The 27,979-nt window shown below is 42.5% G+C and overlaps 2 protein-coding genes across 2 annotated transcripts in view; both read left to right on the forward strand.

The window, feature by feature from the left end:
- Positions 1 to 14,602, forward strand: part of LOC109422996 (myelin transcription factor 1-like) — a 90,816-nt gene extending 76,214 nt beyond the window's left edge. The window contains exon 12 of the mRNA XM_029861614.2: positions 13,909 to 14,602. Within this exon, the coding sequence (XP_029717474.2) occupies positions 13,909 to 14,247 (339 nt within the window). The 3' untranslated portion in view covers positions 14,248 to 14,602. The remainder of the gene's footprint in view (positions 1 to 13,908) is intronic.
- LOC134291810 (uncharacterized) lies at positions 2,241 to 9,725 on the forward strand. The gene is made up of 3 exons (XM_062860280.1): positions 2,241 to 2,477; positions 2,537 to 9,131; positions 9,191 to 9,725. Exon 2 carries the CDS (start codon positions 2,925 to 2,927, stop codon positions 8,910 to 8,912), a length of 5,988 nt encoding a protein of 1,995 aa, XP_062716264.1. The 5' UTR covers positions 2,241 to 2,477; positions 2,537 to 2,924; the 3' UTR covers positions 8,913 to 9,131; positions 9,191 to 9,725.
- Positions 14,603 to 27,979: the final 13,377 nt, after the last annotated feature.

The following is a 27,979-nucleotide window of genomic DNA, read 5'->3' on the forward strand; positions in this document are numbered from 1 at the left end:
GTTTGCCCTGAAGATGAGTGAATAAACGCTCGAAACGTCGGCTATAATTAAAACCGTTGTTTTATAAGTAACCCGATGACCGAAAACGCGCCGGTTTTTTTACCTACACAGATAAAAATAATGATATTTACACGTCATGTAAACTTCAATTTGATCATGTAAACTTATTGTCATGATGGTATTGCATGATATGTCATGTAAATTTGTGTTATATGTCATGTAAACACTCAGAGTCATGCTGAATTACATGACATATAATGGAAGTTTACATGATATTTCATGACTTTTACATGATATGTCATGTAAACTTCTGCGATATCCCACGCAACAATTATGTACATTATATGTCACAGAATTTCACATTCTTTTTTCGATCTGTGTACACTCAAACCTCCATTTAGGTAGGATCCATTTAGGTAAAATCTATTTAGGTCCCTCCATTTAGGTAACGTTACCTAAATAGAATTTGGTTGTGTTCAGAACAGTTGGAGTGATGACGTCATACCCGACATTAACCTATCATTCACCTGTTTTTATTTTGGCCTCCAAACCCAACATAGACCCAACAGTTGTTCGATGTTGGTCCAACAGTGGCCCAACATACGATAAAAATTTACCCGACATTGACCCGACATTCAACAATTTTTCAGTCTGGCGGAATTTTTCAGGGTTTTTTGTGTTCCGCGCCCAGCTAGTCATTTGCATGACAATTCTCACCTGAGACCCTTCAAAACCCCCGAAAACGCCCCTGAAGCCCCTCCCCTACAGAAACTCCCTTGAAAGTTCTCTGAAACTCCGCATGACCATCTTTAAATCTCCTATTCGAGTTACTCTCCCTAGTTAAACTTCTTTGCAACCTTGTATTCCATTTAGGTAATGAACTGAATCCATTTAGGTAATGAATCCATTTAGGTAAAAATTCTATTTAGGCAGTCCCGACCCATTACCTAAATGGAGGTTTTGGTGTATTCAAATGACCAATGTCTAATTTGAAAGATAATTTCGTCAAGAATGTGTTGATATGCTAACACAGAGTGGTTCCGGGAACATTGGCCACCGGGAATCTGCTACACAGGGCACCATGTCAGACATGTGGGATAGCATTACATTTTGCCAGTAGTTGTGGAATATCTCGCGTTCTGGACCACTTAGAAGGATACTGTCTTCGGCGTGGTCTTCGGCAAAATTGCTCAAAAGGAGATTAGGAGATCCCATTTTTATTTTGAACGTCGTATATCTCACGTTCTAGACCACTTAGAATGGTACAGTCTTCGGCAAAATCGCTCAGAAGACTAAGACCTTTCACATAGGAAACAATTTAGTTCGAAAAACACTCACTGCATAGTGTTCTTATGAGCTTCTACTTTAGTCTTAAAGTCATATATCTCGCGTTCTGAACCACTTAGAAGGACACTGTCTTCGGCGAAGTTGCTCAGAAGACTAAGAGCAATCACATGGTAAACAATTTAGTTTGAAAATCACTCACTGCGTGGGTTCTTTGGAAATTTCAGTTTAGTCTTAAGGTGAAACATCAAGAAAACCCATTCCAATTCTGCATACAAACTTTAGAGGCACAAATCTGACGAACGAAGCATCGAACCAAGCCGCTCTTGTTTTTCCTGGCTTTGCTCACTTCCAAAAAGAGGCAGTTTTTCATAATCGAGAGCATTTGTTTACGAATTTTAAAGATTGGTACTATTGAAAACTTGAGTACACAGTTAGAAAAAATCACCGACTTCGGTAATGTTTTACCGAAATCTCAACCGTTAAGTTTGATTTACAGGAAAAAATCGGTAAAAGTAACAACTTTTACCGAAGTTCGTTAGAGTTTGACAGATAAACGATAACATTTTACCGAAATTTGTTTGTTTTTTACAGAATTTCGTTAAAAATCCATTACCGAACGCTCAGCGGTTGAGATTTCGGTAAAAATTACCGAACGCGATTAGCTGTGTAGGGGACCAATTCGGCCATTGTGGCAGCCATATTTGTGTTCTTTGAAGTATCTCCTTAACGTCGTAAATCTCGCGCTCAGGATCACTTAGAAGGGTACTGTCTTAAGCAAAGTTGCTCAGAAGACTAACAGCATTCGCATAGGAAACAATTTAGTTTGAAAATCACTCACTGCGTGGTGCTAGTGCTCTTGAAGCTTCCAGTTTAGTCTAAACGTCATATATCTCGCGTTCTGGACCACTTATAAAGCTACTGCAAAGCTACCGTCTTCGGCAAAGTTGCTCTGTGACGGCGAACAGCTCTAATGTTCGAAAAGCCCGATTGCATCTCTCGCATCGAACCTTTCGAACCCAAATGGATAACAAAGGAAGATCGACGTTGCTCATGTATCCAAAACAAACGTGCATGTGGCCAAACGTATCTCTGCTTATGCAATTGATTTTCTGAATTTATTTCTTATATTTTGCTTTGTATAGTCAAATTATATCGGTGAGGTGTAAAAACTAACTGCGCAACCGCCTAATGTGAGATTGAATTCGTAGTGTTTGGTATTACATGAAAATTAACTCAATATTTTTCTTAGTTTCTATACATGCAGAGAGTTGATTGATTGGTTCAAACTAGTGGGACAAAAACACATTAAAACTTATTTTTCTAAAACAATTGAACTATTAATGTAAGTAAAACCCACGGTTATCTCTTAAAAACCTATATTTACATGCATTATATCTTAAATTATGTCTTAAATCTAAACAGTCAATCCTAACCTAGAAGTTGCGAGCTAAGGGAGATATTCAGGTGAAGCAAATACTGAAGATTTGTGAGTAAAACTTAGTTTATTATACGTTTTTGTAACACTAACACAGAAATATATTTCAGTTAAAGTTGCCCTGAAACTACAGCGTTTGTGGTTCCGCTTCTAAAAAACTCAGTGCCAACAATCTTTAAAAATCTTCATCGATCCCTTCAGCATGGCAACTGCGAGAGTGAATGATCCACAGGACCAACGAAGCTGCATGGCCTGCAACCGCCCAGACCACATCGACGATATGGTGGCGTGCGATGATTGTAGTGCCTGGTATCACTACAGCTGCGCGAAAGTTGATGCTACCGTTAAAACCCAGTTGTGGAAGTGTCAACCCTGTGGCCTCACCCCGAAAACTACTTCGACGACCAACCCGGGAGGCGGTGCTAGCCTGATCGTGCCCGCCGGAGCTACGAAGAAGACGACAAAAACGGCCGGCAGCAGAGCAAGTACCAATAAATCTAAGAAAACGAATGTCAGTAAGACCGTAAGCGTCTCGTCTAGTGCCAGGGCCCGTCTTGCTTTAGAACTCGAGGTTTTAAACGAACAGCAGAAGTTAGAAGAGCTAGAACTAGAGGAAGAGAAGCAGATTAGAGCTAGACAGATTGCCCAGGAGAAATTGATTAGAGATCGCGAGTTAGAGATAGAGGCGAAAAAGTTGGCGGAAGAAAAGATATTTCTCGAAATGAAAACAGCTGAGGAGTTGAGGTTCCGTAGGAGTCAGATGGCAATCAAGAAGAAATCGTTGGAAGAGAAGGCTAAACTTATTCGCGAGCAATCTCAGCGCGGAAGTAGTCGTGCGTCGAGCGTCGGTCAAAGTGAATCTGAGTTGGGTGCAAAAGTGAACAAGTGGCTTGAATCTACGGAACAGCAGACAGAGAAAAACCGAGATATTCCATCAGCGATAATTGATACGACGAACGTGAAATTAGCGAGCTCATTCGGCAGGCTGGGATTGATGAAGCAAGGCAACGAAGAACAACTCGCAGCATTTGGAGGTGAACCAGATGGTAAGGAGGACGCAGCTGAGTTTCGTCGCAATCCGAACGCTAGCACAGATGAGGCCAACGATCTACACCAGCGGGCGGTTGGCGACAACGTGCAGAGAAGGAACGAGAAAACAACCGTATTCTACGAGCAAACGTGCCCACAACTCCAACGAGATTGTACCGATAGCGACAATTTACGCATATCGGATCAAATGGAACAGGGTCCAACAAATCGTCAAATTGCCGCTCGTCAAGTCATGGGAAAAGATCTTCCAGTTTTTTCAGGCAACCCAGAAGAGTGGCCAATATGGGTCAGCAATTTTGAAAGATCTACTGCCACCTGCGGTTTTTCTCAGGATGAGAATCTCATTCGACTGCAACGTTGTCTAAAAGGGCCGGCCCTGGAAATGGTTCGTGGAAGACTTCTAACGCCAGCTAGTGTTCCGCATGTAATAAAGACTCTACAGTTACGCTATGGTCGACCGGAAACCTTGATCCGGGCGCTCACTGAAAAGATCCGGCATCTTCCACCACCGAGGATGGACAATTTGGAGAGTATCATCGACTTCGGAATGGCGGTTGACAACCTTGTTGAGCACCTGAAGACCGCGAAACAATATCCGCACCTAATGAACCCCTCTCTTCTTCATGATCTGGTCGGTAAGCTGCCGGTGGACTACAGGATGAAGTGGGCAGCCTATAAAGGTGCTAGAGTAGATGCTGATCTGAGGACATTTGGTACATTCATGAACTCTATCGTGGAACTGGCGTTTGACGTTGCGGACGATCATCCAACAAGCAAACCATTCAAACCACAGCCAAGATCGAAGGACCGCGGTTACGTACAATCTCATACAGAAACACCGTGCATGGAAGAAAATGCGCTTTTCAACAGCAGTAGTCCAACGGAAAAACCTAATAAAAGGTCCTGTGTGGTGTGTGGAATAGAAGGCCATCGTGTCCATGATTGTGACCGATTCAAATCTCTAAACGCCGACGAAAGACTGAAAATTGTCAACCAGAACTCATTGTGTAGGACCTGCTTGAATCAACATGGTAGATGGCCTTGTAGAACTTGGCAAGGATGTGGAATTGCAGGCTGTCGACTGCGACACCATACGCTTCTACATACGTCGGCACAGGTCACGCCAGTTGCGGTGTCTACTAGCCACTTGGACCAAAAACAATTTGCTGAGGGCCCTTGGTTTAGATTATTGCCGGTTTCACTCTACGGGCCAAATGGGAAGATCGATATATTTGCGTTCATCGATGAGGGTTCCCAACTAACGCTACTGGAGGATGACGTCGCTACCAAACTTGGAATTTCAGGACCAAGTGAACCACTGCAGCTGCTATGGACAGGGAATATCACGCGCAATGAATCCAAATCTCAACGGCTTCAGGTGGATATAACTGGATCACAAGCAAACCAACATTTCAAGCTTATGGACGCTCGCACAGTCGGAAAATTGAAACTTTCAAAGCAGTCATTGAGTTATCGTGGCCTAGCGGCAAAGTATCCTCATCTTCGTGGGCTACCCATGAACGACTATGAGCAAGTTGCGCCCAAGCTATTGATTGGTCTTGACAATCTGAAACTCACAATACCACTAAAAATACGCGAAGGACATTGGGGTCACCCCATGGCAGCCAAATGCCGTTTAGGGTGGAGCATCTATGGAGGGTCACCCAGAGATGTGGGGCCGGTCACTTGTGGGTTTCATGTTGGAGGATGGACCAATCAAGACCAAGAATTGAACCAGTTAGTTAGAAACTACGTGGCGTTGGATAATTCTGGGATAACATCGCCGATTGCTCACCTAGAATCCGATGAAGAACGACGCGCAAGGGAAATATTGGAAGCGACGACTAGGAGAACTTCCACCGGATTTCAGACGGGTCTCCTCTGGAAAACGGACAATGTACAGCTGCCAAACAGCTATGGAATGGCCTACAGGCGGCTTCGCAGTTTGGAGAGAAAGCTTCGCGACAACGACCATCTGTATGAATGCGTGCGTACGATTATACGTGATTACTTGGAGAAGCAGTACGCGCACGAAGCCACGAAGGATGAACTTACCAGCACAAAGCCAGAGAAGTGTTGGTATTTGCCACTGGGGATAGTCGTCAACCCTCGGAAAGACAAGGTACGACTGATCATGGATGCAAGAGCGACGGTAGATGGTGTATCATTCAACTCCTCTATGCTGAAAGGTCCAGACATGTTGACGTCGTTGCCAGCCGTACTCAGTAACTTCCGGATGTTCCAGTACGCCTTAGCCGCCGATATAAAGGAAATGTTCCACCGTATCCAGATTAGAGAGGAGGATCGACAATTCCAAAGGTTTCTTTGGCGAGATCAGCCGAACGTGGAACCGACTATATTCGTGATGGACGTAGCGATCTTTGGGTCCACATGTTCCCCGAGTTCCGCCCAATATGTCAAAAACCGCAATGCACGGGATTTCGCTGGCAACTATCCGAAGGCAGCAAATGCAATTATTCGTCACCATTACGTCGACGATTACCTTGACAGCTTTGGTACGATGGAGGAAGCAGTAACAGTCGGACGGGAAGTAAAGCAAATCCACGCAAAAGGCGGGTTTGAAATACGGAATTTCCTGTCCAACAAACCCGAAATCGCCGAAAGTGTGGGAGCGCAATCAACAGCAATGGAGAAGATATTCCAAGCAGGAAAGGAAGAATGTGCTGAATCCATCCTCGGTATGAGATGGATTCCTAGTAGTGATCACTTCACTTACTCTCTCGAACTGCGTGGAAATCTACAAGCGGTACTGGCTGATACACACGTTCCCACGAAACGGGAAGTTCTGCGGGTTGTGATGAGCCTTTTCGATCCTCTGGGCCTCATGACATTCTTTTTAATACATGGAAGGATTCTGATGCAGGACATATGGGCTTCCGGAATTGGCTGGGATGACACTGTCAACAACCATTTGTGTGAACGATGGAGAATGTGGTCCGGATACCTCCCGCAGTTAAACTCGATCCGCATCCCTCGTTGCTACTTTGACGGTGCTAACCAGGAAATGTACTCAACGCTGCAAATACACGTATTTGTGGATGCAAGCGAATCAGCTTATTCTAGCTTAGTATACTTTCGAGTGACAACGCTCAAAGGCGTAGAAACTGTTTTAGTGTCAGCAAAGGCAAAAGTGGCGCCACTTAAGATGCTTTCAATTCCTCGATTGGAGCTCCAGGCGGCTGTACTAGGTACCCGGTTGTTAAGCAGCGTCATAAATATACATGGTCTTCCCGTAACCAAGCGAGTGCTCTGGACCGACTCTCGAACAGTTCTGGCGTGGATAAATTCCGATCATCGCAAGTATCATCAGTTTGTAGGCTTTCGTGTAGCAGAAATCTTGTCTACGACGGAGGTTGATGAATGGCGCTGGATTCCTACCAAATCAAATGCAGCAGACCTTGCAACAAAGTGGGGAAATGGACCCGACTTAAGTGGAAACAGTGTTTGGTTCCGTGGGCCAGAATTCCTACACCAGCCGGAGGATATGTGGCCACAACAGCAGCAAGATTCTTTCCCGACTTTAGAAGAAATCAGATCCTGCAATACTCATGCTTCTGTGTCGCACCAGGTCGTAGATGCGGCTCGTTTTAGTCGTTGGGAGCGGCTCCACCGAACTTTAGGATACGTTCATCGGTTCATCGACAATATTAAGCGGAGACAACAAGGTTTTCCGCTGGAATTGGGTGGTCTTACCCAAACTGAATTGATAACAGCCGAACGAAGTGCGTGGAAGCAAGCGCAAAACGAATACTACCCGGAAGAATTGGAAGCTCTTGGACAGGAGAATTGTACTACGGTGACCAAATCAAGCAAGATCTACAAGCTGTGCCCTTTTCTGGATGAGTTTGGCATACTTCGCATGCAGGGCCGTCTGGATCTAGCTCCGCATGTACCATACGAAGCAAAGTTCCCAACAATACTTCCGCAACAATCAGCCATCACAAGCCTGCTGGTAGATTGGTTTCATCGCCGGTATAGACACGCAAATCGAGAAACGGTAATCAATGAAATGAGGCAACAATATCAAATACCAAAAATGCGGGCGTTAGTGGCGAAGGTATCAAAGAACTGTATGCGGTGTCGCCTGTGGAAATCTATGCCTGCATCGCCAGTAATGGCTCCATTGCCAAAGGTACGCCTTACTTCATTTATACGACCCTTCACGTATGTAGGCCTCGACTACTTCGGTCCAGTACTGGTGAAACAAGGTCGGAGCAATGTGAAAAGGTGGATCGCGTTGTTCACATGTCTGAGCATTCGTGCCGTCCACATGGAAGTGGTCCACTCCCTCTCAACCGAGTCCTGCATCCTGTCGATACGTAGATTTGTCACTCGCCGAGGTGCGCCAGTGGAAATATACAGCGATAATGGAACCAATTTCCATGGTGCTAACAACAAACTGCAGCAACAGATCGCGGAGCGTAACCAGACACTTGCCGCAGTCTTCACCAACACTAATACAAAATGGTCTTTCAATCCACCTGGAGCTCCTCATATGGGGGGAGTATGGGAGCGAATGGTCCGTTCTGTAAAGACGGCCATCGGTACTTTCCTCGAAGCTACAAGGAAACCCGACGATGAAACTTTCGAAACTGTTATCATCGAAGCGGAAGGAATAATAAATTCACGGCCATTGACGTACATCCCCATAGATTCTGCCGATCAGGAGTCCCTTACCCCCAACCATTTTTTGCTGGGGAGTTCCAGTGGGGTCAAGCAACTGTCGGTATTACCAACGGAGTATCGGGCGACCCTGAGGAGTAGCTGGAAGTTGGCCCGGCATTTGGCCGATGGATTTTGGAGAAGGTGGCTCAAAGAGTACTTGCCTGTAATATCGCGGCGGTCCAAATGGTTCGAAGGAGTGAAGGATATTGCAGTAGGCGATTTGGTGCTTGTAGTGAATGGAGCCGTTCGTAACCAATGGACAAGAGGACGTATTGAGAAGGTAGTGCCAGGTGCGGATGGAAGGATCCGCCAAGCATGGGTACGGACAGCTGGAGGATTACATCGTCGCCCGGCGGTGAATTTGGCGCTGCTCGACGTCGCTGAACATGGTGAACCTGGACTAGGACATCGTAGCCGTTCACGGGAGGGGGAATGTGACGGCGAACAGCTCTAATGTTCGAAAAGCCCGATTGCATCTCTCGCATCGAACCTTTCGAACCCAAATGGATAACAAAGGAAGATCGACGTTGCTCATGTATCCAAAACAAACGTGCATGTGGCCAAACGTATCTCTGCTTATGCAATTGATTTTCTGAATTTATTTCTTATATTTTGCTTTGTATAGTCAAATTATATCGGTGAGGTGTAAAAACTAACTGCGCAACCGCCTAATGTGAGATTGAATTCGTAGTGTTTGGTATTACATGAAAATTAACTCAATATTTTTCTTAGTTTCTATACATGCAGAGAGTTGATTGATTGGTTCAAACTAGTGGGACAAAAACACATTAAAACTTATTTTTCTACAACAATTGAACTATTAATGTAAGTAAAACCCACGGTTATCTCTTAAAAACCTATATTTACATGCATTATATCTTAAATTATGTCTTAAATCTAAACAGTCAATCCTAACCTAGAAGTTGCGAGCTAAGGGAGATATTCAGGTGAAGCAAATACTGAAGATTTGTGAGTAAAACTTAGTTTATTATACGTTTTTGTAACACTAACACAGAAATATATTTCAGTTAAAGTTGCCCTGAAACTACAGCGTTTGTGGTTCCGCTTCTAAAAAACTCAGTGCCAACATGCTCAGAAGACTAAGATTTTTCGCATAGGATATATTTTTTTTATTTTTTTTAAAGAGAAATCTAGAATTTCAAGTTTCTGATGTAGTTACAAAGATATTGAGTATCAAAATTGAGTAAAGCTGAAAAATGTAATTTTCGCAAAAAAAACAACACATAATTTCAAATCGATATTTTCTAATTATTATCATCATTATCTATTGGTTTCAGTACATCATAGGTAAGATAATGAAGCAAGCTTTCCAACAAACACGTGGTTTTGTGAAATAATTGAACCATTGTATGAAAAAAGGTACAAGAAGAAGAAGAAGTTGAAAAAGGCATGAGAGTCAAATTTTGATAATCGGCATCTTTTTTTTCCAAACATTCCCAGGCTCAAAATCAGTTTATGATCAAGCTTTAGGTCTCCTCTAATGATTTTGTATGTGAAATGCTGCAGTAAATTGCGGTCTTGCGAGATTCAGCGTTTTTTACGCGCGAGACCGCCCGGGCGCACCCCTTGAGATTAAACGACGATTCTCAAACATTCTAAGCAAATTCCCTTGGAATTCATTTTTGAAAGTAACTACACAATAGTGTTGATCATTCTAAGCACAAAAAAAAACAAAATAAAAATTTAAAAAATAAAACAAATTCAAACTTTTTATATATTATCAGTTATTTGACCATATTGAAAATATGCCCTTTTCAAAACTTGGTCGTGATGTTTAAAAATGTTCATAAACAATATATTTTAGTCGAACCAACTACAGAATACTAATAAATCCTCGAAAATATGACGAAAATATTTTTGTCCGCATGCTTGTATGGGAATCCCCCATAGTGTAGTGGTCTTATAAGCTACTAGAATGGTCTAAGTGTCGAATACATTGTGTTCTGGACCACTTAGAAGAAAACTGTATTGGGCAAAGTTACAAAGGAAGCTTTTACTCCGACAAACGCGAAGTGGGCCAAAGAAAAAAAAATAGCGCGAGATTTTGGATGGTTGTAGAGTTCGATCTAGTTCGAGAGCACCGAAAAAATGTGAAGGAGGAAAAGAGAGAGGATGAGGCTGCTTCAGGACTATTAGAAAGTGAGATGCGCATGTAGTTTATTGGAGTAGGATAGGAGTAGAAAAAGCGTGTGTAGAGCGAGAGCGAGGAAAGATTCTGGAAGACTAAAAACGCGGGAAAACTATACGAGCTGATGCAAACACTTGCAGGCTCTTCCAAGAAACGTTGATCATTCAGTGTGTTATGTTCGACGCGGTAGCATCGTAAAATAAATAGTTGTGTTTTAATATAAAAATTCAAATGGACACATAGATTTATTAGAATTAATGATTTCACACCGAAAACATTGTAGTTAAAAATTCACTCGCTACTTGGCGCAAGAGTTCATATTTGTTTGGCCTAAGTGTCGACGACACTGTGTCGTGAGCCTCATTTTTACCGCTTGAAAGGATACTTTATTTGTCAAAATTGCTCAGCAGAATATAAGCTTAAACATAAGTGTGGTACAAAATGTCGTCCTTTAATGGCAACAAATTTCTAACAATTGTCTGAATTAATATATAGTGCTCAGATCATGTCTTAGAAAAATTTGAAACATTTCAATTTTAATGTTTATCTTTTATTTAATTCTTTTCTTATTTAAAACCATTGTCAATGATAATAACATTTTATATCAAGCAAGTTAGCGGCAGCCTGGGCATCGAACTTCGGAGTGAGTTTTGCAAACAAATTTTGAGCATTTTGTGCATGTACTGTAGTATTTTGTGTCCTTTTTCGGGGATGTTCTGCAGAACGAACATCTGCCTCGACATGGTTCGTCAGCCGGTGATGTTGTTGAATCATTCGCAATGTGAGAGGATGATGGCCGCTTAGGAGGGCTGTTCCCAATTCACGCATGAAAATCGATTTCTGGTCTTCCTTCCTGCTAGACGTCTTGTTTACTTCTTGGAAAATGATGAACGCATGATTGATGCTGGGATCAATATTGCTACAAACAGCAACTGTTCTCCAGTTCCAAGTTGCTCTTTTTACGGAGTACGAATCCAGCCTTCGATCAACAGTGTCAATTGCACCCTTATGGTTGAGTTGTAATAGTCGATGATTTGGGGTTTCCTTTTACTTTCTTCATCACCAACTGCGTTCGTTAGATGCTTAGTACTTATAAGAATAACTTGGTATTTTTCGGCTTTCAGTCACAGAAAAGCATTGATAGTTTTAGATTATTGCCAACGTTTCGGTCCTGGGATCTTCATCAGGGTTCGATGTGAATCAACTTGTTTTAGATTCGTGTTGATCACACGGCGGAATGTCGTTATCCGTTTTGCACCGCACTTGTTTCATTGGACCCTAGCACCTCGATTGAAATGGTTGGTGGGTACACAGTTCGAGTCACAACACTTGGCACTTTGGGAACACTTCTGTTCGTGCTGGCCGGGATGGGAGTAATTCCTATACTGCCATAGTTTTACCACTTCCCATAGTATAGGCCTCTTTTTTGGAAACTAATTTTCTTCACTTTTCTTACTTACGAATTCCGCATCGTACCCTCAGTGAAGTAAACTACCGAAATTCATCAAAACACCTTATAAAATTTCGCTATAATTGTAAAGTATGGATGCCATGAGAATACCTTATGAAAATTGATCAAGCTTTAAAAACCAGTTCGCCTTCCGGAAGGGGAGGTTGACGCTATCCTGTTGATTACAAAAACCGCCGGGATAGCACTCCAGTGTAAGATAAGGTGAATTCTCTACTATGCAGTAGTGACTCTGGATGTAAGGAATACGATCAATAGCGCCCGTTGGCTCTTGTGTCTGGGGATAGTCGGGTACTTGTACAAAGTTCTGGAAAGTAATTATAGACTAATGTGCCTGAGGGTTGCGAGCGCGTATCAGTTTGTGCGGGAAGGACAAATCGTTGTGCTCGCAAGTATCAGTTCTTGATACCTACTTACAAAGTTGTTGGTGCAGGCGTGTTGGTTGACCCTGCCTGCCTACCGAGGAAAAAGGGCGCGCTTAAGACCACACTGGAAATTGGCTTAGCACCAGCATGCGTCCATGGTGCACTTCCTAAAGAAAGTCATCGATGTCCTTTGCTGCAGACTACGCAGCTAACCTTGAGGGTGCGATGTGCACTAGACCCTCTCTGAAGCAATGCCTTTTCGGTAGTTCGAGAGGCGAAGGGTTTGGCGACCATGAGAATGTTGATTAGTGGGTCGAGGAAAGAATAGTCCGCTGGCTGTCAGTTTTGTTGTAGAAGACGGCCCTTAACCCCACACTACCTGGACCTCCCTGTTCTGGTGACTGTTGGGCAAATTACCCCCCCCCCCCCCCCCCCCCCCCCACTCGCTAGCCGAAGAATCAATGGGATTCGCTACGCTGGCCGTTCGCCCTTTTCACCTCCACGAACATTCATTCTTCGGCACGGGTCACTTCACATCTTGAATTGAGGTTACACTGTTTTGTGGACTCTTACCACCGGACTAAGTGAGCCGTAGATCTATTTATAGTCGACAACTAAACAGCAACCAAAAAACCTTTATAACATTGGATTTGTTAAATAAACAATAAGCTGCAATAAAGGCTTTGTCCCTGTTAGGATGTAATGGTAGCATGAACAATTCTTAAAAGACGATTCTGTGGGTATTGTTAAATTCACAACTGGAATGGCTCCCCTACATTCACTTCCACCATCCACTCGCTTTCTAGTAAGACGAATCCCCCAATAACCTCAAACTTTTAAATTAGATTACCTCCTTTCAATGCAGCGCCCTACCAAAAATTCAATACGTCATCAAGAGGTGAAACATTGGCTAATTTGATTTTTACCTTCCGGTTGACGGCATCAGTTTCCCCATTTGATTCCCATTTCCGCACATTTAGCTGGGCACAAGCATTTCATCGAAAGAAAAAAAATATATACCTACCTACCGAAATCAACAACATCACCGTTAGGTAGCAGAAAAAACGGGTAATCGTCATGCAATTAGGCAATTCATCACTCACTCCTCATTGCAACTTGTGCTACACCCCTCTTTTAACTCGTACATTGCATCGTTGTAGTTTCTTGATTTCAAATGCAACAACACACAGGAATAAAAAAGGACGACCACCTGCGAGTCTCCAAGCGGTGGCGCAGTAACTTCGGGTGCCACCGAAATCGTTGCAACGAGCAATTCAATTGTACTTGTAACTTGGCGGCCCGAAATGTGTGCATTATGGCAAATTGGTTCCGAAGCGATTCCAATTAGCAATTAAGATAGCTCGATAGAGGCGAAAGTGGTTTGGTTGTTATTCTTTTTTTTTTGGGATATTCGAGCCTACACGCAGAATTGTAATTTTTGGTTTTTCTTCTTCTGTAATATGAACAGCAAACTGAAGGTGCCGCAATCGGCAATGGAATTGTGAACGAGTTCTACGGCGGTGGTGGTGGCGTCAAACAACCATCTTCCGTCAGCGAGGACCGAACGGAGGTGAAACTAGAATGCAAGTTATCCAATGGTAAAACACACGACAACAACAATGGAGACATGTTTAAAAATCAGAATAACAGCAGCAGTATGATGGAACAGGAGCAGCACCACCATCAGCAGCAGTCCTACTACAGCTATCCGGATCCTTCCGTCGGGGGTCGATCCCGATACTACGAACCCATGAAACTTAGTGCAATGCCCGACTATGGGAAAACATTGACCACTGCGTCGACTTAAGTCCGTCAGGATTGAGACTTGTATACTTTCACGTCTAGAACTAGTGGTAGATTGATAGAAGGTAAAAAACAAATGAAATCGATGTATAACGAGCTGCAAAACCACTGATATTTCTTAAACTGCAAAAGCCTCCGAATGAGTTTCTTCGATTCAGCTAAACCCCAACAAAACTAAACAACATATCAGTAGGATTACAATGGTCTCAGTTTCGAATTTCTATCGTTAACTATCATATGCTGAAACAATTATTTTTCTGTGCGGAGCTTGAAACTAAAAGCCAAAGATTTATTTTAAAGACGATTATCATCAACTCTCCAAGTGCTTCTTTACGCTACCAGAAGTAAACAAAATAAATGGATAAAATATTCTACTAACTCAGGTATTTAAGAAATTGTTCAATTCATCCGAATATTCCCCTACTGGTGTCGTTGCGGTCGGTCACCAGTGAGCACAAACACCATCAGTCGGGGTGTCATTGGGCCAAAATTGCGTCGGTTGGTCTTTTGGCTAAGAATAACACTACGGATTGCCACTTCCGACGGTAAGAGTTCACTAACAGGTGACCCCTAATTCATGGTGTGATGCGGCTATATGCTTACCATTCCTAGGAATGAATGGCGACGAGCGTCCAATAAAAATGCTGACGGAGTTTGTGGAGTACCACGGCGCGCTCCACAGTATTTTGCCCTTACTGCGCCAATCGGAGCAATGGTGTAGTGAACCTTGTGTGTTTTCCGAGACAATCAGCTGCCCTTCTTCAGTCTCAAACTGAACTATTAATTAGCTTGAATTTTTACCTAAATGACTTCGCATTATGCGTTTTACACAGTATATTCTGTGTATCCTTGCCTTTGGCGTTTTCCAATCAATACCGATTTGGTTTGATTGCTGATGTTCTTTGTTGTGATTTGATTGTAAAGGGATTAATCTTTAGTAAAAAAGAACAGCAACGATCAATATTTATAGACTTATGCAAAATGGTACAACCCAAGTGGCCTTAGTTCAAGAATCTTTCTTTCGTAATTGCAGTTTCTACCTTGTGAACGTATTATGCCTCGAGCCGGTGTGCCGTGCTGCAAGTGGTCACACGTTCGCTTCATAAGCGGATGGTCATGGATTCGATCCCAGCCCCTGCACTTACAATTTTTTCGTCAGTTGTCCTTTCCCCCGAGAGCGGCTGCCACTGACCCTCTTCTGAGCTATAATAACGAACCCGGAGATTTGGATATCGGCGAACCCCCATTGGACTGAAAAGCAACAACACACGCTAAGAAAAAGTTACTCCAAAATGAGTTAGATTCACACATAACTGAGCTAAACTGGAACAGCTCAAAAAATGAGTAAATTGCATTTCCAGCGATAGCGTTAAACGTTGAACTGAAAGTGATTCCGAAGTGTAAGATATTCTAATGTTATAGTTTTAAAGGACATAATTAATTGATAAACCGCACACCCACTTTACAGCATGTACCAAAAACGACACAAAAAGGGACAGTTACAGTTAGACAAAACAATTGACAAAAAACGATAGTAATTATTTTCCCCCTGAGGAAGACACTATTCCCGTGTCGAAACGTCGGGTGAATGAAACAACTCGTTTTTTAAATCCCAAGACTGCGTAGCCGTTAATCGAGAGATTCAACCATACAGTCGTATTTCAATAGCAAAGTTTCTATATAACTAGTGGATCAAAGGTGGCTACAAGATCCACACTTTACCCTCTCCTACTAACAAATATTCCTTTCCGAGATAACTGTGGGGATGCTGTGGATTCCACGGTTTCTAGTAACAACGGACTAACATTCCTTCCCTTTCTCGATGACCGTAAGGACGTGGCCAACGCCGTTATTGACTTTCAAATATTGAACTCTCGAATTGTGCACATTAAGAGTGTATAGCTAGTCCCAAGCACCATTCATTGGTTCTCTGTGCAACTTCGATTGTTCTGGTCAATCACGGAATAGCAACTACAATGTGTACGGTTATCTTTGCTTTGCGTTGCTTTGAACACCGCAGACCAACAGTGTAGATCGTGCACGTAGCCATCGATGGCAGTTGAGTGCCATAGATCGCGCTATTAATAAGCAAGCAATTTATCTACAATTTAGTTATCTCCCGTACGTCGGCCGCGTCGTCAAAAAAATAAATCATATACAGTCCGCCATAGTCCGTTCTCGTGTTTAATTTTATCACATATCATATCATAACATATCATCGCTTTGCTCTAGTAAATTTGATCAAGAGCTGACTAATTGACATGCGCCAGATGCAGAATCTTCATCTGACAATCTTTCTTGAACCTGTCACCTTTGCGTTTCAAGAATCCTCTGTCAATCAACTGGGATCTCTTTACTTATTTGGTTGCGACTATCCATTGCCAAGTGATTCCAGATAATGCCGTTGATACTACAACGTCCTTCATCATGGAAGCTTGTGAAGAACCTTGCCCTCTACGGTCTGTGAAGACCACTAGAGGAGCTCCTCGGAGGAGCTCTGACCTGGTCAAGCTCAGTGAACAATGTAGAAAGCGTTGAAACAGACGAGATTCGGTTGGTTCGGAGGCTTCCAGCATGGGGCTTGGACCTCATACAGGACTGATCGAAACTTGCGTTAGCAATTTTCGGAAGGACATATAGCCAGATCGAAAAAAAAAAGAAAAAAGAAGAAAATCATTGAAACTGAAGAAGACACACAATTTGCAGGGCGTCTGGCATCTCTGATGCCAACTGCTACTGCTAGTGTCGGTGTAATCAATTGGTTCCTCATGATGTTTGGCGCCAATTTTTACAAGGAGCTAAGCCAGCTCAAACAATGATTGTTAACATCAATACCAGCAACCAAATCAGAACATCAGTGCCCTTGCACATAATGCGTTCTTTTACAGCCATAATCGTTAAGTTTCATCGAGGGGCAGGCAGGAGAGCGGTGTCACAAGCATTAACAAACATGCAAGAACACATTTTGCCGGAAAAAAATCATTAGAAGATAATATTGTGGATATGCTTGAAGTATCGCAAGCTTCAACCGATTTGAAGATGCGAACGCCCGAAAAACGGCTTCAGTTCATCGTAGTTCAATGAAATTATTAATAGCATCGAAATGAATAAAAATTTTAATTTTAAATAGTAGCGATAACGGTGGAAAGTGCGCCCGCCAAATGTAACATGCCCAAAAATTATGTGATTTGAGCCTAAATGTTACATTAATCACGGTGTTTTCCTGATTTCCCATAACTGATGTTCCATACATTAAGCGCCCTTCCGCCTTTTGACAAAATCAAGAAAACCCCTTCCCTTTCCGCCTTGTCAGTTCACGAGCCAGCAACATCTCACTATGGATTACTGCACGAATTTATAATTTGACGTTTGAGAGGTGTCGGCACCGCTCAAACATCGAACTTTCGGTGAGAGTAAGCAGGCCAGCATAAATTCGTGCAGTGGACCATACACTGAACGGCGGCTTGCGGTGAAAATTACTATTCTGAGGGTCAATTTAAATACACAACGCCACTAATTGTGTGCAGACTGATTTTCGTTTCAATTCAACAGAATTGTGTTTTCAATTTTACCATGGACTTGATTTTCAATTGAAAAAAGTTTCTGTTGGCAGCCGGATTCGAACCAAGAATCTTGACATCACCAGGCTCGCACGCTACCACTCGGCTATCGAACTGGTTGATGTGAGAAGAAACAAAACGCATACAAGAAGCGTTGGTGGGTCGATGATCATGTTTTGCCATGGTAAATTTAAAAACATTGTTATGCTTGTCATTACTGCAAGCTGGCTTTCAGTGTAGCGCAAATGTCACGATCTATTGATGACGTCTTGCCAGATCCATACATAACAAAGTAACGAAGTATAATCGAAATGAATCCCGATCGCTACAATGGTTTCAAGTTTGTTACACTGTAACATTTCAAAAGACCCAGGATTTATATGGAAATTTATAGTTAGGGGTGATACACAAATTATGTCACGCAAAAATCGACCTTTTCCAACCCCCCCCTCTCCCCTATGTCACGCTTTTTGTATGGGTCCTCGATATTGTTTGTAAGGGTCGTTACGTTCTGCAACCCCCCCCCCTCCCCCCTACAAGCGTGACGTAATTTGAGTACGGCCCCTTATTTATTTAACGAGTTGCGAAAAGCTGATTTTTCCAGCGCGAGTCGTACATTATCCAACAAGGCTTGCCGAGTTGGATGAATAACAAGAGTGCTGAAAAAAAAAATGAGTTTTGCAACGAGTTCCATACACAATTTTTTGGAATGGTTTTTTTCATAATGCAACTCATTTGAGTAGCATAATGTTCATAATGCAATTCAAATGGATTGCATTATGAACATTATACAGCTATTTTTCATTATGCAACTCATTTCAGTTGCCCTATGAACCAGTTCCGAAAATTGGCTATTATGATACCAAAATGAGTTAAATAAGATATGAACTATGATACTGAATTGCATAAAATCATTAACGTGTTTGAGAACTTATGAATAAAGTATTTCTAATAAAACAAATACGGAACATCTTATTTAAAGCTTTGAAAGGACAATGCCATAGTCAAATGATGACTGGTACCGATGTTGACAACCGAGAGCTATTTTTGTTGGAGGCTAGTCCACCATGGCCACGCAGGCCATAGCGAGGCTAGCTCCGTCGATGCCTGTTTCTAAATTACAATGAAAATAAAACGCTAGACATCTTCCATCAAACTAGACGGCTGCCGACTGATACCTCAATCTGCAACCGCCACACTCTTTATTCCATTCAGGTATATACAATTCAACAAACGTTTTCCATTATAATTTACCTCTGCCATCTCTCCAACAATTGTACCTACCATCAATACTACCGCCGTTCACGTACCTGAAGGTTCGACGCTACCCGAGCGTTCAACGCTACCTAACTTCCAACAATTTTTCGTCGGGTTCATTCCTTCACTATGCTGGTACTCTGGAGCGTTTGCGATTGCGATGGGTCTGTCAATCTGTCTGAATTTGGTTTCGAATCCAACAATATTGATCAACCAACAATCGTCTGTCTGCTTCTCGCGCTGAAGATGATGCTCTAATTTGGTTGCTGGTAATTATGTTAACTATCATTGTTTGAACTTTCTTAGCTATTCGTAAAAATGGGTGCCCAACATCCTGATAAACCAACTGATTACACCGTTCAACACTAGTTCTCGTTATGGGATGAGACAATAAAGAACAGGGGGTTTGGACCCTATAAGTGTCATAGTGAAAGAGTTTTTGAAAAATATTGGCATCGGACTTCACTGTTTATGACCGAAGTTTGTATGGAGAACTTGGGGTGTTTGATATGCCCATTAGAACGTCCCGTGCATATATTTAGGCGTTATAAAATAGCGAAACAAACCTAAATACCGAAAACGCCTAAATATATGCACGGATCGCACCAATGGGCATATCATGGCGCAAATTTCCCAAATGAAGGAGAACGTGCCTTTGGAGCCGACCTACTGAATGTGCATATCAATCGAACACCCCAAGATCTCCGACTCTCTACATCTCGATATTGAAGGGACCATCGAGATAAGGAGAGATGGAACGCGAGAACTGAAATGCTGGGAGGAAGTAATCAATAAAGACACACGCGAAAGACTTTAATTCGTTAATCACTAATTAATTTATTATTCTAATAGTTTCTTCATGTGCGTCTGCACTGGTCGACGGTCGTTCAGGAAAGAGACCGAACGGAAGTCAGCATGTGCTGAGCAACCTAGTTACTATAATTCTTTTATAGCCAATTGACATACTATTGATTGACAATCAATTATTGTTTAAGGCAATACTATTTGCTATAACTGGTCTAGATATACTACAGCTCTCCGGGCTTTAAATCTCATTAACATACTATTTTTTACAACGTTACAATACTTATCAACTTAAGCAAAATACAAATTCTTCTACGTGAATTAATCAATCGATCAAACATTTTACATGGAAAAAGCTTATCTTAATCAGGAACTTCCTATTTGGGATACTTCAACCTCGGTTGTCCTCTCAAGCGATTGGAGCGCCGCACCTTGGGAGATTTTGACTCGCTTCGTCGACGCTTTGCTTGGCTTTTCTTTTTGCTGGTTTGCTTCGTCGAGCTTTTACTGGCTGGTTTAAACTGCTTCTCGCGCGAACCCACAGATGTCGCATCTGCTGGTCGTGTGCTTTCATCGCTTTGCTCGATTCGGTCTTGCACTGGCTGAGCGGTCGGCAAACTTGGATGGAATATATCTGACAAGTCTGATAGACGGATTTGATTGATGTGTACCATTCGAACGTTTCCTTCTACGCTAATTAAGTACGTGAGTGGACTTAGTTTCTTCAAAATAATCGCGGGAATCCAGCGGACTAGCTCCTTAAAGTGATTTCGGTAGAGTACCTTATCACCAACGCGGTATGTACTTTTGATTTCTGGGGGAGATTGATTGATACGATCGTCTACTCTTACTACAGGTTTCGATTGAGTGGGCTCTAATTCAATCTTACGCGGATTGATACTGTTCGTCAGCGTACGCGGGGTGTACACGAATATCATCGACGACGGAGTACGATTGGTTACCGTGCAAGGAGTGTTACGGTAATTGATGAGAAAACGATTAATCTTCCTACCGACTGAAAGCGACTTTTGTTTATCGTCAAGTAAGTACTTTTTAAGCACATTTTTGACTGTCCTTACACCTCTCTCGGCCAACCCGTTAGATTGGGGGTGGTAAGGTGGAGACTTTGAGACTCTGACGTCATTGGCCTCTAAAAATCTTACGAAAAGTTCCGAGTTGAAGGGTGGACCATTATCGGTGACGATTTCTTCTGCTATTCCGAAATTAGCAAAGAATGATTCGACTTGTTCAATCAGTTGAAGACTGTTTGAACCCTTCATTAATCGAACATCAATATACTTCGAATAGCTATCGACGAATATCAGTAGCGTGTGACCTTCGAAATAAAACAGGTCCATGTGAAGTCTTTGGAATGGACGTTCACATTTTGGCCATTTAGACTCAACGACTTCTTTAGGGACAGGTTGTCGCTTTTGACAGACTTGGCATTTTTGGACAAAATCTGAAATGTCCTTGTCGAGGTTTTTCCACCAGACATACATTCGACTTAGCATTTTCATTCTTACCACACCATCGTGATTTGAATGTAACTGTTCTACGACTGCGAGCTTTTAGCTATCCGGGACAACAACCCTATCATCGAAGTATAACACTTCTCGATCAATGCCTAGGTGATTTCTAATAAGAAAATACGGTTTGTACAACGGATTCAGATTGCTAGGCCAACCATGGGAAACATATTCGAAAATTTTGGACAAAATTGGATCCGATTTCTGATGACTACGGACGACGTCAAGATTGACTACATCTGTACCACTCGAGAACACGCTGTTTAACCCTAAATCAGTGTGCTCTACTTCTGTGAGACTTGGTAGAGGAAGACGTGACAGTGCATCTGCATGATGCATGTATTTGCCAGGACGGTGTTCGATTGTGTAATCGTAACTGGCTAAAATCAACGACCATCGTTGCAATCTAGCAGCGGCTATGGCAGAAATGCCTTTCGAGGGGTTGAAAATCTCTTTGATACCGGTGTTGTCGGTAATCAATTTGAATTTTGCACCATAAATGTACTTATGGAATTTGGTGACTCCGAGTATCACCGCAAGTGCTTCTTTATGGACCTGAGCATAGTTAGTCTGTGCTGGGGTCAGTGTTGAAAGAGCGAAACATATCGGTTTTTCGACTCTTTCTACGACGTGGGACAAAACGGCACCCACACCGTAGGGGCTAGCATCGACAGCTAACGTAATCGGTTTTAAGGGGTCGTATGGTTCAAGCAGATCATTGTCTACGAGCAACCTTTTTGTTTTCTCGAAAGCCACTTGACACTGTGTTGACCACAGGAATTTACGATTTTTCTGTAGTAAATCGTACAACGGACGAAGTTGAATCGACAGATTCGGAAGGAAACGGTGGTAGTAGTTTAACAGTCCAAGGTATGCTTGGAACTGAGACACGTTTTGAGGGGGAGAAGCGTCCAAAATAGCTCTCACCTTCGTTTCACTAGGGCGGATACCATCAGACGTGATGTTATACCCGACATAATCGATTTCGCTTTTGAAAAAGCTCGATTTCAGAACATTAATTCGCACATTATGGTCATTCAGTTTCTGAAGCACCATAAACAAGTTACGTCGACACTCATCGACAGTTGCACCACCAACAATAATGTCATCGAGGTAAGCTATGCCTGGGGAACCATCCAGGACTTGATCCATAATGGATTAAAAAATCGCGGGGGCAGAAGTTATACCAAATGGCATTCGCGAGTACCGAAAAAGACCACGATGGATGTTAATCGTACAGAGTACTTGTGACGACTCAGACAATTGTACTTGGAGGTAAGCTCCAGACAAATAAATTTTGCAAAATACTTTCCAATTGGCAAGTTTTGCGAGAATATCATCAACTCTGGGCAAAGGATAGTGTTCGACGGTGGTATAGCGGTTCAACGCTGCCTTACCATCGAGACAAATTCTCACGAAACCATCCTTCTTAGGGACAACTACTATCGGATTCGCCCACTGTGACGATCGGACGGGGACTAAAATGCCATCTTCGACTAGCTTCTCTAAACCCTGCTCTACTTTTTCGCATAATAGAAACGGGACTGAATACGCTTTATGAAAGACGGGACTAGTATCTGGCTTTAAAACTATTTCTGCGGTGAAACCGGTTAGGGGCTGTCCATAAACCACGTGGTTATTTTTTTGGGACTTCTCAACCTCCCCCCCCCCCCCGCGTGGTCATTAGTCCATACAAAATTTTTTATTCGTCCATACAAAATGGTCATTGGCCGAACCCCCCCCCCCCTCATGACCACGTGGTTTATGGACAGCCCCTTATAACGTTATTCGCGGACTCGCTAACTATCTTCGGAAATCGCGTTTTGAGTTCTGTCTCGAAGGAATGTTCGAACGTACTTACAGACTTGCCAGAAAATATTCGTCTCCAGTCCGGAAACACCAGATCGAAACCGTCACGACCAAGCAACGGGTTGACTTCCCTGTCGGTCCGGATTACCACCAGCTCCAGCTGGCCCTGGATTCCAGACGGGGCAGTTACGCTGACCTCTAGCGTACCCTGAGGCTTGATTCGCTGACCTGAAACGGAGACAAATTCCAGTGAGGTACCTTTTAACTTACGGTTGGGGAAGAACTTTCGACACGTATCTACAGAGATTACGCTGCGACATGCTCCACAATCCGCTTCGAATTCCGACGCCCATCGCATTCCAGCGACACGAACTCCGGTGAATCCACCTTGTTTAACGATCCGGGAGGGGGACTGCTGCTTGCCTGCTCCAGGACTGCCAGATCCAGACTGACGTTTGACTGACGACGGTTTTCCTCGGCTGACTCGGCTTCGGGAGACGACGACTTCGACTCTGCTGGCTCAATTGGACCACTGAGCATGTTCAGACGTAGGACTTCGACGGCTTCGGCCATCTCGGCGACACGATTACCTCCTCCAGGCTTCTTGGTTTGTTTGGTTTTCGAACGACAACATGTTGACACGTGACCCTCCGTTCCACACGAAAAGCACGTCCAGCTTCGCGCTGGGCACGTGTTTGGGTCATGAAGACTACTGCACCGAAAGCATGGTTTCGACGACTGACTTGGACGACTCTTGTTCTCCTCCTTTCCTGGATAACTTCGCTTGGGCTTCGGTTTCTGGTGAACGACGACCTCCTTTCGGAACGATCCGATTTTCTGCAGCAACTGACTTGACATTTCCTTGTTTTGACTCAGAGCGGCTTCCCAACTTCGAGCAAGCGAACATGCTTTTTCGAAGATTAGGCCCGGTTCGGTCAACAACTTCTTCCGGAGGCTCTGGTCACGGATACCAGCGACGAACTGGTCTCGCAGTGCATCCGACAGGAACGCTGCATACTCACATGTTTGCGCGGTGGCTTTCAGGCTGATGATGAAATCTGTGATGCTTTGGGATGCAAGCTGCTCACATTTCCTGAACTTGTACCGCTCTGCGACGACGTTAGTGGTGGGGCCTAGGTGATCCTTCAGGAGTTTAACTAGATCGGCGTACGACTTTGTACGAGGATCATCGGGGGCACACAATCTGGTAGCGATCGTGTACAAACTTGGACCAGCGACTGTTACCAACACGGGGACTTTTCGGTTGTCCGGCGTGTCGTTTACTAAGAAGAACATCTCCAACCGGTTGATGTATTCCTCGAAGTTTTCTCCCACGACGTATTGCTCGATTTGGCCAAACATGCCAGCTTGAACAACAGGAATCACACCGCCTGCTTCCACTTTCACCGCACCACTATTTTCTCCAGCTTCATTCGCCATGACTGACCACGTTTTAGTTTGAGGTTATGTTCGCGAACACGTGTTACCGACCTCGACGAAAATTTTCACACTACGACAACGCGCAACTAATCACTTTTCAATTTGGTTTTATCCTCGTCGCCAACTTGAAATGCTGGGAAGAAGTAATCAATAAAGACGCACGCGAAAGACTTTAATTCGTTAATCACTAATTAATTTATTATTCTAATAGTTTCTTCATGTGCGTCTGCACTGGTCGACGGTCGGTCAGGAAAGAGACCGAACGGAAGTCAGCATGTGCTGAGCAACCTAGTTGCTATAATTCTTTTATAGCCAATTGACATACTATTGATTGACAATCAATTATTGTTTATGGCAATACTATTTGCTATAACTGGTCTAGATATACTACAAGAACCAATTTGTAATGCACACTAGATTGAAAAATCGTCCGTAACTAGGAAAAACCGTCAACAAACAAATGTCACTTCGCCTTCCCAGAATGTTTTGCACCTAAGAAACGAGATCTAGCAACCTGTAAAAACAGGTATATCGACATATGGAGAAAAAATCTAGAACAATAACGAATGAGATCGCATCGAGATAGAGAGATATCGAAATAAGGAGATATCGACATGTAGAAAGGTCACACATATGCAGATTGAAGGGACCGACCAAACCATCGAGATAGGGAGAGATATCGAGATGTAGAACATCGACATGTGGAGAGTTGACTGTACAAACTTCGATCACGAACTGTGAAGTCTCGTTCAAATATTCCTTCACTGTGACACTTCTAGGGTACCGTAATCCGGGGTATCATTGATCAGCGGGGTAACATTGATCGGCTTGACAGACCTCAGCAAATGTTCAAACAAGCATTTTACATTGAATCAGTTTCTGCTATCGAATGGTATATCGTAATCTGCTATTATTTAGCTGTTAAATGACATGCAATTCATGAAAATTTAATTTCATAAACATTGAAATAAATCTATTTTTCCATAACTGTGTTTCGTAACGCAATGAGATACATTGTCAAAAATTCATGCTTGGCGTGAATACTAGATACAATATGAGGTTTAAAATCACTGTATTACTTCAATATGATATCCTAGAGTTGGATTTAATAAACGAAACTTTAATAAAAAAAAAACTCTTTTTCAGTAAAATATACAATTTATTAAAAGTCGGCTATTAATTCCTTAAGCCATTGCCTATTTTTAGGCGTTATTTGTGGTTTAGAGAATCTTAATCCTAAAATAACTTAAAAAGTACATAATTTGTAAGAATTTGGACAACATATTCGAAATCAGCGACCCCGAATTTAGTAAGTAAGGGTATTTTCAACACAAATGAACATTGATCACTGACATGATCAATGTTACCCCAAATCAACAAAATCCAAAATTAGATTTAAAAACCTAGGGTTTGTGTTCCATCAGTAATCTCACGCTCCCAATTTCATCCTATTCGAAAACAAGCGATTACGGCACCGATTGATTCCGTTCTTTTTGTTTTCATGCGTGCTCACTTCTAACAAAAAATACAAAAATAAGAAACAAAACAAACAGTGCTTCATTTCTTTGTTTTTCGTAGGATGAAAATGGGAGCCACATGCTTAATAAGGGAACCAATACCCTATTTAAACATGTTTTAAAGTCTTACAATACTTTTTCGAGTAGCTTAACACATGCTCAGAGGGCCAGTACTTGTTTTGAAAATATAAAACATGTAAAGTTTGCTTTAACAAGAGAATTATTCAAGAAAGATCGAAAATTCTGATCAATGTTACCCCGGATTACGGTACCAACACCCTGTTCTTTATTTTCTCATCCCATAACGCAAGCTTTTGTAAAATTTAGTAGTCTCAAAGCTGTCAAATGAATCATCAAATGGAACTGCTTGACTGTGATTTGAAGCGGTTCAGGATTCGGAATCGGTAGAGTTGGATTTAATATTAAATTTTCAATCAGGATTTCCAAGGGCAACGAAACTTGATTTGACTGCTGCTTGAACTAGACTTCATCCAGAAGAACATTGGAATTAACGCTTTCAACTGCTTCGATAAAGAGTATAAACAAACAACTTCAACTTAATATATCGTCAATTCCTATAAAAGTGATTCCAGCTTAGTTTCGCTTAGGTTTGCTCTACAGCCCCAAAATGGCAGAGAAGCCTTTCAATGCTTGCGCTTGTAGGCAACGCAGTATACCTACTATTTTTCGAGAAGAGTTTTCACTATCTTTGGACCGGTTTAGGACTCTACGAATAACACACTGCGATTGACAAATTTGTAGGACTGCTAAAAAAATAGACAGCTTCTCCTAATACAATTCCATTAAGTTCAATGTTGGTTGGATTTTTTGTTGCGGTAGAATTTCAATTAAGTCCCTTACCCTTACTTCGTTCAATTTGTTCTCATCCGGTAACTTCTCCATTGCATTTTCAGCAGCACGATTGCCAGATCCCTTCTCTATCAAGTCAATTTTCTACATTTCCTCAAAATTAATTATCAGTCACCACCATTAGATTCGTTTCAATCTGGTTCATCAACCAGGGGTGAGCAGTATTTCAATGGATAGTGGACGGCAATCAGCTTTCTGTTCTCAAAATTTCTTTGGATTCCGTACACCGACAAGAGAAGAAACTTTGCATACATACAAACTTATTCCGTTGCAGAAGATCGAGCGTATGAACCACAAGGTTGGTAACTCAAACGCGCATTCCTTGAGAAAAGTGAAGTCCTGGCCATCAAGCTTTGGCAGTCCTGCTTTCTGTACTGCGGCTTCAAGTTTCTTGGGGACTGAATTCATGAAATTGCATCTGGAGGATAACGTGCCTCTGGAGCCGGCCTTCTGATACCCCCTCTGAGTTCCTCCACCTAGTTTTCACAGGAATAGTTAGGGAAACGCCAACGCAGTTCTTGATAATATCTGCCACAACAAACGATTTGCTCTGTCACTTCCACCTATTCACCACCGAGTTATTGAACTTGTGTGAGTAAAAGTCAATAATATGCGCCTAAGATTGCTGTGATCAAAGCTGATGCAAGTTAATTTTAGTTAACTTACGTTGAATTATCGAACGTTGGATTTGAATTAGTGCATATGACGACGCAAATTTTTACTCTGCAGCTTCCATAACTTGCAATATATAATTAAAGCTACAGCTTTCAGACAACGAAAAGCCCTAACGCAGTACGCTATAAACAAGCAGTGCCATCTAATGGAAAGCAGTAGCGAACAATTTTCAGGCATGCGCAGTTGCTGAATTTTATGTTACAGGGTTGAATTTGAGTTTTTCATTTCCAAACAGCAAAAAACTGAATGCAGTTCGATTTATCTACTGCCAAAAT

The sequence above is a fragment of the Aedes albopictus genome, chromosome 1 (assembly GCF_035046485.1).
Source record: "Aedes albopictus strain Foshan chromosome 1, AalbF5, whole genome shotgun sequence".
NCBI lineage: Eukaryota > Metazoa > Arthropoda > Insecta > Diptera > Culicidae > Aedes > Aedes albopictus.